Source organism: Mesoplodon densirostris, chromosome 19 (assembly GCF_025265405.1).
Source record: "Mesoplodon densirostris isolate mMesDen1 chromosome 19, mMesDen1 primary haplotype, whole genome shotgun sequence".
Taxonomy (NCBI): domain Eukaryota; kingdom Metazoa; phylum Chordata; class Mammalia; order Artiodactyla; family Ziphiidae; genus Mesoplodon; species Mesoplodon densirostris.
The window spans coordinates 8,826,200-8,842,388 of NC_082679.1; the positions used below are offsets into that span (position 1 = coordinate 8,826,200).

Genomic DNA, 16,189 nt, shown 5'->3' on the forward strand with positions numbered 1-16,189 from the left:
CCCTGTGGGTCTTGTTTCTCCGTGCTGCCCCCACCATCCCTTGTCCCAGAAATGACAGGGCGGGGGTGAAACCTTGAAACCAGGGTCTCTTCTCAGTGGCCAGTCCCAGGGTGACATTCATGATGACACTGTGGGAATGGTGCCTCCCAACAGCTTCAGCTTCCCTTAGCGGCTGACGACTGCATTCCACAGTTCCTGAGCTCTGGCTCCGGGCCAGTCTCGGCCTTTAAGGACACAGGTGGCCCACACAGGCATGGTCCTGCCCCCCGCAGAGATCACAGAAGAGGCCAGTGATGAACTCAGGACAACTGGGCTGGCTTCTAGGGATGAGAAACGGGAGCCCTCTAACTGCTGTAGACTGTGTCTCCTCAAAATTTAAATGTTGAAACCTAGTCGCCCAATGCAATGGTGTTTGGAGGTGGGGCCTTTGGGAAGTGATGAGGTCAGGATGAAACCCTTACGAATGGGGTTAGTGCCCTTATAAAAAATGAGACCCCACAGAGTGTCTTTGCCCCTTCCACCGTGTGAAGATGTGGCAAGAAGACAGCCATCTGGGAACCAGGAAGAGGCTCTTCACCAGACAGACACTGAATCTTCTGGCACTTGATCTTGGCCTTCTAGTCTCCAGAACTGTGGTATTTTGTTATAGCAGCCCCAGTGGACTCAGACATTACCCACTTGTTAACCAGGGGTCTTCTCTGGGGAAGCCGCACTCGGCGAGGGTGAGAAGGGAGCAGGACTTGGCCTGGAGAGTAGCCATGTCTTCTTTGGACTTACTTTGGTTTCTGTGTTTCAATGGGCCTCTATTAATTTTCCATGGCTGCCATATAAATTATAGAAGCCAAGTGGTTTAGAACAGGGACTCGGCGGCGGGGGGGGGGGGGAACAAAACAAAACAACAACAGGAACTTGCTACATTACAGTCCTGGAAGTCAGAAGCGTGACACGTCTCACTCGGCTAAAATCTAACGGTTGCCAGGGCTGCCTGCCTTTCTGGAAGAACAGGGAGATTCTGTTTACGTGCTTTTTTTCAGCTTGTGGAGGCCACCCACCCACCTTGCCTCGTGGCCCTCTTCTGTCTGCAAAGCCAGCAATGTCACGTCTCTGGCCCTTCTTCCATTGTCACATCTTTCTCTGACCACAGCTGGGAAAGGTTCTCTGCTTTTAAAGACCCATGTGATTAGATTGGGTAATCCAGGATCATCTCCTCATCTCAAGATCCTTCATCACATATGCCGAGTCACTTTTGCCATGTAAATTACATATTCATGGGTTCTGGGATAAAAACATGGACATTGGGCTTCCCTGGTGGTGCAGTGGTTGAGAGTCCGCCTGCCGATGCAGGGGACACGGGTTCGTGCCCCGGTCCGGGAGGATCCTGCATGCTGCGGAGCGGCTGGGCCCGTGAGCCATGGCCACTGAGCCTGCGCGTCCGGAGCCTGTGCTCCGCAACGGGAGAGGCCACAACAGTGAGAGGACCGCGTGCCGCAAAAAAAAAAAAAAAAAAAAAAAAAAAAGAAAACATGGACATCTTTGGGGAGCCGTCCTGCCCTTTAATGGCGATCCCTTACTGAGGTGGCACATGGGAGGAGAAGGTGGTCTCGGAAGGGGCTGAGTGCAGCTTTGGACGCGGAGCTCTGCACTGCAGGCCGTGAGAGGCCCCTCCACAGAGCTGGTCATCAAAGCTGCAGGAACGGATGGCGTCACTCGGGAAGCACATGGAGCTCTGAGCAGCATTGCTGTTGGAGGAAGAAATGGAAACTGAAATGGGACAGGAGTGGCCATCAAGCATCGGCTGGTGAGTGGGGCTGAGAGCCTTCCGATGGGACGTTGGGAACAGCAAAGAATGCCAGGTGATCCGCGGGTGCCTGCCCTGCCCCACCACCTAGATCTTACAAGTGTGAACATTTACTGTACTTGCTTCATCATACATTTAGCCAACTGTCCATCCCTCCACCCACCCATACATCATATTTTTGTTTTCTTTGTTTTGTTTTCTTTGCTTTGCATGTGGGACCTTAGTTCCCTGACCAGGGATCGAAACCGTGCTCCCTGCAGTGGAAGCGCGGGGTCTTAACCACTGGACCTCCAGGGAAGTCCCATATTTTTGGATGCATTTCAAAATAAGTTCCAGACATCAGAACACCCTAAATTCTGCAACGTGTATCATTAACCAGAGTTCAGTATTTATTTACGTTCCCTTTTTTTTTAAGGTGGAATTTCCATATCATGAAATGCACAAATCTTACATGTACACTCGTGGAGTTTTCAGAAATGCATCCATCTAGGTACCCCAAACCCCTATGAATCTAGAGAACAAAGTTCCCTCATGCCCCTTCCTGGTCATTCCCTGCTTTTACCCTCCCATGGGCAACCACTCTTCTGGTTTCTTTCCTTCTTAGATTACTCCTGCATCCAAGTAATCTTGGATGGTCGGTGCCTATATCGGCAGCTCATTGCTTTCATAGCGGTGTAGTGCCCCCTTGGACGGTGGACCACAATCACTCCCTCACCTGCTGAGGGATATTTGGCCATTTCTACTTTGGGGATGTTATAAATATAGCTGCTGTAAACATTTGTGTACAGGTCTCTGTGTGACCATAGCTGTTCATTTCTCTTGGGTAAATACCTAGGACTGAGATTGCTGGGTCACAGAGCAGGTGAACACTGAGTTTTATGAGACTGCCAAACTGTCTTCCAAACTGGTCATACCATGTTACAATACCCAGCACAGTGAATGAGACTTCCACTTGCTCTACATCTTTGCCAGCACTTTATTTTGTAACGTATTTAATATTACTATTTTTAATTGAGGTGAAAGTCACATAAAATTAACCATTTTAAAATGAACATTTCAGTAGCACTTAGTACATTCACAACGTTGTACAGCCATCACCTTCTTTTAGCTCCAAAATGTTTTCATCACCTCAAAAGAAAACTCATTATTAAGCATTACATCTGAAAAGATCCTTTTTCCAAAAAAAGGTCATATTCACAGGTTCAGGGGCTTAGGATGTGAACATATATTTGGGGGGCCACCTTTTAACCCCCTACACTACTCTTCCAGCTGGTTCCAGGGATGCAGGCAGGGAAGGTTCTGATGGTCCTGGAGGCCCTCACCAACTCCCTCTGACATCTGTCCTGGGATGCGTGTGCCATGGTTGCTGCTACTAGAGTATTTCTCACCTAGCAATAAAACCTTTTGGATGAGATATGATCATTCAATAAGATTCCTAGGAACACTTTACTGGGTATTTGCAAAAGACCCACCTAGGGGAAAATGAACTAGCTGCTTTTTCTCCCAACAGCGTTGTCCAAAGTGTGAGCCTGGTGAGCATTTCTTAAGGATACTTGGAAACAATTGTGTTTTTTTAAATAAATTTACTTATTTTATTTATTTACTTTTGGCTGCGTTGGGCCTTCGTTGCTGCACACGGGCTTTCTCTAGTTGCAGAGAGCGGGGGGCTACTCTTCGTTGCGGTGCTCAGGCTTCTCATTGCAGTGGCTTCTCTTGTCGTGGAGCACAGGCTCTAGGTGCACGGGCTTCAGTAGTTGTGGCACACGGGCTCAGTAGTTGTGGCACATGGGCTTAGTTGCTCCGTGGCATGTGGGATCTTCCCGGACCAGGGCTCAAACCCGTGTCCCCTGCTTTGGCAGGCGGATTCTTAACCACTGCACCACCAGGGAAGTCCCAACACCTTGATTTTAGATGTCTGATCTCTAGAATTGTTAACAAAAAAATTAATTTGCATTGCTTTAAGCCACTAACTTCGTGGTAATTTATAACATCAGCCATGGGAAACAAATACACAGACTAAACTAACCTGTGGTATTAAAGTCATTCAGGGGCTTACCCTTGGCAGTGGCTACAGTGACTAAGAAGGGGCTCGAGCGGTCCCCTGGGGGCGCTGATCATGTTTATTTCTCAGCTGGGGAGCTGGTGATGTGGGATGTGATTTTTAAAAAATTCATCGAGTTATGTGTCGTGATCTTTGTACTTTTCTGGATGTGTGTGATGCATTAATAAAAAGTTGAATAAGAAATTCCAGGGCTTCCCTGGTGGCGCAGTGGTTGAGAGTCCGCCTGCCGATGCAGGGGACACGGGTTCGTGCCCCGGTCCGGGAGTATCCCACATGCCGTGGGGCGGCTGGGCCCGTGAGCCATGGCCGCTGAGCCTGCGCGTCCGGAGCCTGTGCTCCGCAACGGGAGAGGCCACAACGGTGGGAGGCCCACGTACTGCAAAAAAAAAAAAAAGGAAGAAATTCCAGGTCTTCCCTGGTTCTTCCACTGCAGGGAGCACTGGGTTCACTCCCTGGTCAGGGAACTAAGATACCGCAAGCTGTGCAGCCAAAAAACAAACAAACAAAACAAAACAAAAGCAAAACGTAGCTCCTAAAAAGATTAGTTTTCTGCTTCTCATTACGCAGAAAACTGTGTAATTCTGTTCTACCATTCCATGCTAATCCTCACTTTACAGGGAACGGAAAAAGACAGGCAGGGAACTAACTTACCTGGCGTCACCTGAGTTGGTCTAGAACAGACAGCCAGAACCATTTTAAGGCCTCATATGCTATCACATGTACTAAAACAATAACCGCTAACACGTACACACACAGTACGTGAGATGGTGCTGGCCCTGGGCTGGGTGTTTGCATGTATTGAATAATTTTCAGAACTCCATGAAGTAGGTCTTATTATGTTCCCATTTCACAAATGAAGAAATTGAGGCCCAGAGAGACTGAGCAACTTGTCCTAGATCAACAGCTACTGAGTGGCAAAGTCAGTCTCCAAATACAGACAGTCTGGCTCCAGAGTCATCTTACTCTTGGGGAGACAAAGCAGCTCCAAGGAAGAGATGCCACGCCCCAGGGCTTGCGGTTGTCAGAGGAATCCAGAGCGATGCCCATCCTTCCCTCTTGATCAGTATCTGGTCAGGAAAACTGAAACCACTCCAGGCATTTAAACCAGAGGGAATGTAATACAGGGAATTGGACACCAAGAGGCTGGAAGGGCTGGAGGAGTAAAAGAGGCATAATCGGGTTACCACCGATTAGGAGCTGCAGGAAGCTGCTAGAATCCCCAGGGTCAGTGTAACAAGAAAAGGACGGTGTCACCCAGAGACTGCTATGTTGCTGAAGTAGGAACCAGGCTGCCTGAGCAGGACTCCTGGAGCTTGAGCTTGGCAACCATGCCTCAGGGCGACACCAGAAGCCAGGGGGAAAAAAAGCTTCTTGCTTTTTATGCCTTCCAACTGCCAGAAACTAACAGGAAACCAGCTGGCAAAGGAGATGGAGAAATGTAGTTTGCAGGCTTCTAGCCCCTGTTGTAGAGAGGAAGGTATAGGAGGGCAGCGAGTGTGGATCTAACATACTGACTCTCTTTTTCGTGCCCCAGGGATCTGCTGTCTTTGAGGGGCATGTGAAACCTTCTGCTGCGTGAGCTGTTACTCTTGTAGGGGACCTAGCCGTCACCCTGTGGTGTCCTCAGAGTCACATCACAACTATAGAGGAGGGTCTGCAGTGAGGAGGAGATGGGACAAGCTGGTGGAGGAAGAGGGGAGCGGGGAGATGACCGCTTCCCACTAAGCCCTGCTTCACCCTGGGCACCTCCCTTTCTCCCCAGTGGGTCCCAGAAATTGGAAGAGCAGGCTCTGCCTCTTCCCTGAAAGGGCTCCACTTCACCTTTCTCTTCCCCACACAGCTCACGTTATCCAGCCTTCTGTCTGTTGCTTCTGCTACACCTCATGGATGATCTGATGTGTCTTCATGAAGGACTTTGTTAAGACAAATAGCCAGTGCTCCAAGCCAGCGGTCATCTAAGAGTTAAACACACAGACCACATCTTGTGGGAGAGGAATGCAGGAAAGCCTGGAGAGGGAGTGGATGGATGGATGGGTGTCCAGGAAAGACCCAGCTCTCTGGGCATCTGCCAGGTGTATAGGACATATGATCGCCTTGTACAGTTGTGCAGGTTTAACACTGAACAAGGACATCACACCTAAAAGTACATCATTCACATGGAAATCATAGATTTGTAGACTGATGATGACAATTTACTAGCATTTCGCAGAAAATTCTCTTGTTCTAACCAAATCAGTGTAGTAGGATAATTTTCAGGTAAGTGGAGACACTAAAGGAGAATCTTGAACCTTGGATGGGCTGGGGGCCAAGGAAGTGGGAGGGAAAGGAAGGGAATCCCAGACGGAGACACAAAGGTGGAGGGAGGGAAGGTCTGGCAGCCTGCGGGGGCGAAGTCGTGAGATTAGAAAGGGGAGTTGCTTTTAGCAGAGAGATGGACGACCAGTTCAGGGTTAGGCGGGGTCTGAGGGGCAGGGAGAACAAGGCTCCCATCCAGAGCCTTCAAATCCCTCCGTTTCATCTCCTCGTGTCTCTTACTTACCACAAGTGGACGGAAAGAGGGATATCCAGGTCCAGAGATGGATAGGACGCTGAAGCCGAGGCAAACGTCCAGGAAGCCATAGGGAACAGAACAGCTCAGGGGGCAATGGGAAGGGCCTCAGCCACTCCCTGCGGCTTGGCCTGCCCTGACATTTCTGCTTTCAGAATGACATTTCTTGGGAAACAGGTGAAGGTGGGCAAAGGATACAAACTTCCGGTTAGAAGATGAATGCATTGTGGGGATCTAATGAGTACAGGTAACAGTACTCTCTTGTATACTTGAGAGTTGCTAAGGCAGTAGATCTTTCAACTTTTTTCTTTACCGTGCCACGTGGCTGGCAGGATCTTAGTTCCCCCACCAGGGACTGAACACGTGCCCTTGGCAGTGAAAGCACAGAAAAACAGATCTTAAATGTTCTCAACACACACTGAAAAGAATGGTACCTGTGTGAAGTGAGGGAGGTGTTAGCTAACATTATATTGTGATACGCATTTCGCAATATATATGTATATCGAATCACCACACTGTACATCTTAAACCCAATCTTATACCCCAATTATATCGCAATAAAGCTGGGGAAAAAACCCAAAATGACATTTCTCCTCTCTCCCACCCCCCACCCCAGGTTATAAAAGCAATCTTTTTAAAAAAATTTTATTTATTTATTGGGTCTTCGTTGCTGCGTGCTGGCTTTCTCTAGTTGTGGCGAGTGGGAGCTACTCTTCGTGAGGTGCACGGGCTTCTCATTGCAGTGTCTTCTCTTGTTGCGGAGCACAGGCTCTAGGTGCGCAGGCTTCAGTAGTTGTGGCACGCGGGCTCAGTAGTTGTGGCTTGAGAGCTCTAGAGTGCAGGCTCAGTAGTTGTGGTACACGGGCTTAGTTGCTCCACGGCATGTGGGATCTTACTGGAGCAGGGCTCGAACCCGTGTGCCCTGAATTGGCAGGTGGATTCTTAACCACTGCGCCACCAGGGAGGTCCCCAAAGCAATCTTAATGGTAAAATTTTTTGGAAAACTCCCTCCTCCCCCCCAAAAAAATGGGAAGAAGAAAATAAGTATTACCCAGAATCTCATAAAGCAAGTTATTCAGATTGTTGTCACAGGGAGACCTTGTTCCCTCACATGTAAAACCCTCACAGCCCATAGCCTCCTCTTCCCTGGATTCACATGTTCACTTTCTGGAGTACATCCTTGAAGTAATTTTTACAAGGAAGAGAATACCTGGGTGTGGGGAGGATAACAAGTGGAGAGGTGTTATTTAGTCAAGAAAAATGCTATATACCAGCAATAACCAACCAGGAAATTAACAGAAAATCAGATAACCTTCCCAAGAGCGATAAAAAACTAGAAAGTATCTCGGAAGTAACTTAATGAAGAACACACAAGGACTTTCTGGAGGTGTCAAATACTCCAGACCGAGTTAATTTTATTCAAAAAGCCCACTGCAGTAGAGAGAATGCTCTGAGCTCCGAAATCTGCAAGCGGGAATTCCCTGGCGGTCCAGTGGTTAAGACTCCGCTCTTTCACTGCCAAGGGTCCAGGTTCAATCCCTGGTCGGGGAACTAAGATCCCACAAGCCGTGTGGTGCAGCCAAAAAACAAACCAACAAAGTCTGCAAGCATCTTAAAAATCAGACAGAAAAAGACATTGCTTGTCTAGGGTAAGAGGGTTTCGCAGTCAAGGGGAAGTTGCCTAGATGAGGAAAAGTAACCACGGTGGTTTGCAAGACACACAGGAAGTGTGTCTTCCTGGGGTCAGTGGGTTCTCAGGAGAAGCTGACGAGGGGGCATGTCCCACTTTTCAGTCCTTCGGAGACGAGGGAAGCTACAGTTGAGGGCCTGGGGGGAGGAGAGAAGCCAGACTTAAGTTTGCGTAGAGCAAAATAGAGGGTGAGAGATGGGCCGTGAACACCTGGTTGGACAAAATGTTGAAATCTTATTCAAGGACAAGCCGAATAAATGCCTTCTTTGTGGTTTTCACAACTTGACATTGTAATTCCCCTCCACACTCTGAAATGTCCTGCCTACCACAAAAGCTGATCGTTTATCTCCTTGGTTCATTGTGTTCATTGCTGTGTCCATGGGTGTTGGAACAATCCCTGACATCTAGTCAGTTCCTTTTTTTTTTTTACTATATATATATATATATATATATATATATATATATATATATATATATATATACATGTATATATATATATATTTGGTTGTTCCAGGCCTTAGTTGCGGCAGGATAGTTGCAGCACGTGGGCTTGTTAGTTGTGGCAGGCAGTCTCCTTAGTTGTGGCATGTGAACTCTTAGTTGCAGCATGCATGTGGGATCTCATTCCCTGACCAGGGATCAAACCCAGGCCCCCTGCATTGGGAGCGCGGAGTCTTATCCACTGCGCCACCAGGGAAGTCCCCATCTAGTCAGTTCTTAATAAAAATATATTCTTTAAAAAAATGTTTAGGGAATTCCCTGGTGGTCCAGTGGTTAGGACTCCACACTCTCACTGCCGATGGCCTAGGTTCAATCCCTGGTCAGGGAACTAAAATCCCACAAGCTGTGTGGCGTGGCAAAAAAAAAAAAAAAAATTAAAAATGGAGATATAATTGACCTATAACACTGTATAAGTTTGTATTGTAACTGAGATGATTTGATACACATTGATCTATACATACAATTACATATTGCAGTATGATTACCACTGTAGTGTTGGAGCACCTCCATCGCACCACATAATTATATTTTCTTTTCTTGTGATAAATAAAAATATATTCACTGTAAAAGGATACCAATGCCTGATCTCACCCTCCGATCCGCAGGTCCTGACTATGTTGCTCCAAGATGGGGCTGGAGCATTAATGTTTTTCTTAAAGCTCCCAATTGATTCGTTTTAGAACCACTGATGGAATCACAAGTGCAGAGGCAGCTGGCCAGCTCTGTCTCTTTAAAGAGGATTTGTTTTCTCTGCAATGACCCTTTAATCTTTTTTTTTTCTCTCCTTTCTCATCTGCCTAAAACCCTTCATCAGCCAAAAATGTGAAAAATGTGTTTCAAATATTTTCAGTTCCCATTTAAGCCCATTTAATGCTTAGCATTCATTGCCAGCAGGCAGACTATCTAGTACAGCCCGTTTGAATTCCTTCCCCAAGTTTAATCCCCCAACCTGCCTCTCCCTCCATAAAATCCAAGCTCTTCCCAGTAGGAGAGGAAGGAGCAGAGGTCGACAGGGGCCTGGCCTAGCCGGCCTTGCAGCCATGGTTCTGGAGGGTGATGGAAAGCTGTGGAAGATCTTCACCCTCATAGGATGGTTTAAGCTGGGGGAGAAACATCACTTGATGCTCATTTAAAACCTTTTCCGGGGACTTCCTTGGTGGTCCAGTGGTTAAGACTCTGCGCTCCCAATGCAGGGGGCCCGGGTTCGATCCCTGGTCAGGGAACTAGATCCTGCACGTGGCAACGAAGATCCCGCGTGCTGCAGCTAAGATCCGGCGCAGCCAAATAAATTAAAATACAAAACAAAACAGGGACTTCCCTCGTGGCACAGTGGTTAAGAATCCATCTTCCAATGCAGGGGAGGGACACAGGTTCAAGCCCTGGTCCAGGAAGATACCACATGCCACAGAGCAGCTAAGCCTACACGCCACAACTACTGAAGCCCACATGCCTAGAGCCCATGCTCCGCAACAAGAGAAACCATCGCAGTGAGAAGCCCGTGTACCGCAACAAAGAGTCGCCCCCGCTCGCCACAACTAGAGAAAGCCTGCACACAGCAACGAAGACCCAATGCAGCCATAAATAAAAATAAATAAATAAATAAATAAATAAACGAACAAAACAAACAAAGAAGGACTATACAAAGTATGAAGATCACTGGATCATCTTAGTGGCTGGAGGCCACACTGTCTCATTTTCTACCTCATCACCTTGACTTATTTTCTTCATGGATTTGACACTACCTGAAATTACATTAATTATTCCTTTGTCTCCCTTCCCCAATAGTGTCATGTCCATAGGGGCTGGGACAGTTTTCTATTTTGTTCACTGCTATATCCTCAGTGTCTCAAACTGAGGTTGGTACATAGTAGGTAATCAATAAATATTTGCTGAATTAATAAATGGAGAATCTACTTTAGGGGCGGTCTTTAGATCATTGAATGAGCTTTTTTTCAGGTATCCAGGTGAAAGATAACAAGGGTTTGGACTAGGGAAGGATTGGAGAGAAATAGATAGGTATTGATATGGTAACCTGTCCTCTTGCAAGTTTCTGATCTCTCCCTGCTACAATCCATCCTCCAAAGAGAGGCAGAGTGATTTTCTTAACAGATAAATTAAACATTGTCTGTTCCCTGCGTAAATCCTCCATAGCATTATAGCACCCTAGTGCACAGGATCAGGAATTAAAGGTGACCCAGGAGCTAAATGGGATGATTTGGGAGGGTTAAGGTTATCGATGCCTTGCTCTGGCTGGGGTTAGGGAGAGCAGAGAGCTGCTTTTCTGGATTCAAAAGATCTCTACACACTCTAGGTCATCTCAGACGATATAATTATCACAGCTGCCCACAAGAAACTAAGGAAACTCTCTCATGATGGTAAGTAATCGGCATTTGTTTTATTGTTATATTCAGTTTCCTACACTCACAGGAATCTTTCCTGGGCCCCAGATTCTCTCTGCAAGTCTCTGATCATGCTTTACCTGGTCCGTGCCTACTCATAGTTCCAGTTTCAACTTAGGCACCCCCTGCTGACCCCACATCCAGGCAGGGTTAGGTGCCTTATCTGGACTCCGCTAGTGTCCCAGACTTTCCCTGGAATTTACTTATTTAGCATATTTATTGCTTATTTTCTGCCTTCCCCTCTAGAACAGGGGTCCCCCACCCCCGGGCCATGGACTGGTATCGGTCAGTGGCCTGTTAGGAACAGGGATGCACAGCAGGAGGTGAGCAGCGAGTGAGCAAAGCTTCATCTGCCGCTCCTCATCGCTCGCATTACCACCTGAACCACCCCTCCACCCCACCGTCTGTGGAAAACTGGTCTTCCATGAAACCGGTCCCTGGTGCCAAAAATGTTGGGGATCACTGCTCTAGAATGTAAGCTCTGTGAAAGCAAGGAACTTTCCAATCCATGAACATGGTATATACATGTCCATTTATTTAGATCTTCTTTAATGTGTCTCAACAGTATCTTGTAGTTTTCAGTATAGAAATCTTGCACATCTTTTGTTAAATTTATTCCTAAGTATTTTTTTAAAGATTATTTTTTGATGTGGACCATTTTTTTTAAGTCTTTGTTGCATTTGTTACAATATTGCTTCTGTTTTATGTTTTGGTTTTTTGGCTGCGAGGCATGTGGAATCTTAGCTCCCCAACCAGGGATTAAACTTGCACCCCCTGCATTGGAAGATGAAGTCTTAACCACTGGACCACCAGGGAAGTCCCAGTATTTTTGTTTTTGATGCTAATTGTAAAGGGAATTATTTAAAATCTGACTTTACAATTGTTTCCTGAAAGTATATTAACATAAGACTGATTTTTGTATATTGACCATGTATCTTGCAGCCTTGCTAAATTCATTTATTAGTTTCAGTAGTTATTTCGATTCCTTAGAATTTTCTATATAAACAGTCACATCACAGGAATTCTCTGGCAGTACAGTGGTTAGGACTCCATGCTTTCACTGCTGAGGGCCCAGGTTCAGTCGCTGGTCAGAGAACAAAGATCCCACAAGACGAGCATCCAAAAAAAAAAAAAATTACATCACATGTACATATTGACAGTTTTACTTCTTCCATCTGATCTTTATGCCCTTTATTGCTTTTCTTGCCTTATTGCACTAGCTAAGATCTCCAATATAATTTTGATCAGAAGTGGTGGGAGTGGAAATCCTTGATTTATTTCCAATCTTAAGGGAAAAGTAGTAAATATTTTACAACTAAGAATGATGCTGGTTGTAGGATTTTTTGTAGATGCCCTTTATCAGATTGAGGACGTTCAGGGCAGAGAATTTTATCTGTTCACTGATTTATACCAAATGTGTATCATAACGCTGTCAGAGAGAAATTTCTCAGTAAACACTTGTTAAATGAATGAATGCGTATAAGATGCATGGCACAGTGGCTAGTAATTTGGCGTTGGACTTTAATTAACTGTGTGATTTAGGGCAACTAATTTAACCTCTCCTCCTCCTTCTCTGTAAAATGCGGATAATAATGGTACATATTACCTAGGGTTGAGGATTTAATGAGAGTATCCATGTAAAGGAAGAGTACAGTGTCTGACATGGTTAATGCTCAACAAACATTAACTTTTATTACCTCACTTCTCTGAGCCTTATGTTTTTTTCCCTCTATAAAAGAGGGAATGTTCTAATCCTTAACTCCTAGGGTTATGATAAGGTTAAATGACATTATGCACATAATGTGCCTAGTACAATTCCTGGCCCAGGGGAAGTCACTAATAAATGTTTGCTATTATTATTTACCAAGTCCCCTACATATATTGAACAGAGGGACATGGAGGTCTGTTGATCAAGTCCACTGGAAGCTCACAGCCTGATGGCAGGGACAGATAAGTATAGAAATCATTACAACACAGTGTAATAAGGGCATATATGAAGCCATCTGTGGACCCAGAGGCAGAAGCTGGCTGCTGAAATCTGACAGTTAAATCAGGTCCCTCTCAACTCAGACATTGGCTTAGACCTAAAAGGAAAAATTGTTTATAGCAGGAAAAATTGGAAACAATCTAGGGCTTGGGATAACTTGTGGTACGGGTACGTCCTTATAATGCATCATTGTGAAGCTTTAAACTTGCTGCGGAACAGGGGATGGGGACTGGCTGGGGGCACCGGATGTGAATTACTTTTCATTAGACCACTTTGTAACTTGCATCTTGTACCATGTTCAAAATAAATAAAAATTTTAAAATTAAAAAAAATTATGCTATGGAAAAATATTAAATGCCACCGGTCAATGTTCACGATTGACTGTTACCATATGAAAAAAATTAATTTGTCAAACGGCAACCTTTTACACCCGCCTAGAAAAAAGGTGGAATAGGGGTACAACTAAGTATTAGCAGTAACCGCTCATTGGTGGGATTAATGTTGAATTTTACTTTCTCCTCTGGGCTCTTCGAGATTTTGCAAAGGTTCTACATTAAGCACCACGAGTTTTGTTTTGTTTTTTGGCTATTAAAGTTATTAACAAAAACTACAAGTCCCGGAAGACATCGCGCCTCCGACTTCTGAAGACCGGCCTTCCCCCTGCTCAATGAACGCTGGGATTCGAAGTCCAGCCCCAGAAGCAAGGTGGGACGCACAGTACCGGCACAGATGACAGAGGAGGGATTACCGCTATTTCAACCAATGGACAGTGCGCACCGGACCTGAGTGGCACACACGAAACCAATACATGAGCGGATAGGCCTGAGTGACGTGCGCTTCAGCCTACGGGCGGCCCATGGGGCGGTGCGGTGCGCTGCGGCCGTAGTGCGAACCATGGGAGGTGGCTGGTGGTGGGCTCGGGCTGCCCGCCTTGCCCGACTCCGCTTCCGAGGGGCGCTGCTGCCGCCTCCGCGGCCCCGGAGCGGGGGCGCCCGGGGGTCTTTTGCTCCTGGCCACGGCCCCCGCGCTGGGGCTTCGCCGCCCCCAGTGTCCGAGCTGGACCGCGCAGACGCCTGGCTCCTCCGGAAGGCTCATGAGACAGGTCTGGGGCTGTGGCTGGGGTCGGCCCGGCTGGGAGAGGGGGTTCCGCATAGCCGAGCTGTCCGCGCGCGCGAGTGGAGGATGGTGGTGGGATTTCTGCTGGAAACGGGGCCCGGGCTCAGAAGGGAGAAGGGCTTCCGTGTAAGCGCAGGCTGCAAGAGCGCAGTCTGTCCGCATAGGAGAAGGGCTTGTGGATGGGACCGTGGGTCCGGTTTATGGGGTGTAGTAGGGATTGGAGAGGTTGGTCGGGCCAGGACAGGCAGCCTTATCAAACTGCGCTGTCTGGGTGGGAGAGGCTTCCAAAGAGGGCTATGGGCGGGGGAGTTGCCTACAAGAGGGGGCCTCGTTGGAGGGGCCACTTCAGATTAAAGAGGCGACCACTCTGCATAAAGCGGGAGCGTGGAGCCCCACAGAAGAGGGAGGAAGTTGCAGATTAGAAGAGGGAACAACCAATAGAAGAAAATCTCTGGGCTGATTGGAGGGCGTGCTGCTCCTGGCTGCAGGGGGCGGAGCCTCATGTGGGCGGTGGGGGTCCGGATTGGAGAGGACTGGTCTTGTAGGTACAGGATGGGGTAGGGGTGGGGGGATTGTAACCCGACTAGTCCCCGTTAATGCCACACCAAGGAAGAGCATACCCAGCAGCAGATAGTGAGGTTTCAGAAAACTGAAGGGGGAGGCTGGAGAGAGGCCTGGGGGAGTGGGGGGGGGGTAACAATTTGTCGGGAGGTCTGAGGAAGAAGTGAGGGAGCACCCCTTGGGGATACACATGTGGGGAGGACGTTGACCAAGATGACCTCTTGGGACCTTCCTGTCCTCAGATTTAGGTTCTGCAATTTTGATCTTAGATCCTCCGCCAGATTCTGCAGACTGTCTTTGGTGTTGCAGAGTTTGGGGTGGGGAGGGGCCCAGAGATGGAGACGAGAGAGGGTTTTGGGGGGATAGGGTTTGGTAGGCGGACCGCCAGGACAAGGTGGGGATTTGGCGCCAGACTGGGTGGTGAGATGAAGAGGCGCCCGTCGGTTTGACTGTTTGGGCTGGGGGGCTGCAGAGCAGGGTTTGGGCTGATGCTGATTTCTCCGCCCCGCCCCACCCCCTCCAGCCTTCCTCTCCTGGTTCCGCAATGGCCTCCTGGCATCAGGCATCGGGGTCATCTCCTTCATGCAGAGTGATATGGGTCGGGAGGCCGCCTACGGTGAGTGCAGACCCCAGTGTCGCCCCCACCAGGGAGAGTGGGCGCTCCCGCCCCCACTGGGGAAGGTAGACTCCTGCCCCTTCCCGTCAACCCCCAGAGTAAACATCGCTAGAACCCCTCATTCCTCCGCCACCGGAAGCGGCCTCACCTTCACTTGTGAGTGTCCACCTCCCACCCACCCCATCCCTACCTCCTGGGCACTGGACCCACAAGAGGGGGTGGCTCAGGGCAGGGCTGTGGGTCCTCATCCTTTCCAATCTGACTTCTCAACAAAGATGAGGGTCCCTGTCCCAGCCCCACCCCCAGCCTGGTCCTGCCCCTGCCCCTCCGGCCTTATCTTTGCTCTCAGACCAGCCCCCCACCTCCAAGCCTAGCCACCCCTCCGATTCCTTCTCCTGTCCCCGACCTTGGCTCTGTACTGTCCCTGAGCCCTACCCCGCTCTTGAGTGTGCCCCATCCCCTTTCTAAGGCCACCTCAGTCCCGTGAACGGCCTGGGTCCCCAGGATCAGCCTCCCTGACGCCGGCCCGCACTCTGTCCCACAGGCTTCTTCTTGCTGGGCGGCCTGTGTGTGGTGTGGGGCGGCGCCTCCTATGTGGTGGGCCTGGCGGCGCTGCGGGGGCCCATGCAGCTCTCTTTGGGGGGCGCGGCCGCAGGCGTGGGCGCCGTGCTGGCCGCCGGCCTGCTCTGGGCTTGTGCCGTCGGCCTCTACATGGGCCAGCTGGAGCTGGACGTGGAACTGGTGCCCGAAGACGACGGGACCGCCGCGGCGGAAGGACCGGACGAGGCGGGCCGGCCGCCACCGGAGTGAGCCGTAGGGCCGCGGGGAACGGCCGGGCGCTGGACTGCCGGGGCCCGAGGACCGGGACATTAAAACCTGACCCTTCCCTCGCTCCCGATTCCGAGTGGTGG

At 48.7% G+C, this 16,189-nt stretch overlaps 1 protein-coding gene across 1 annotated transcript; it reads left to right on the plus strand.

Annotated features, from left to right (window-relative positions):
* The first annotated feature begins 13,839 nt into the window (after positions 1-13,839).
* Positions 13,840-16,170, plus strand: TMEM160 (transmembrane protein 160). Its single transcript, XM_060084582.1, has 3 exons — positions 13,840-14,087; positions 15,186-15,278; positions 15,823-16,170. Exons 1-3 carry the CDS (start codon positions 13,880-13,882, stop codon positions 16,086-16,088), a joined length of 567 nt encoding a protein of 188 aa, XP_059940565.1. The 5' UTR covers positions 13,840-13,879; the 3' UTR covers positions 16,089-16,170.
* Positions 16,171-16,189: the final 19 nt, after the last annotated feature.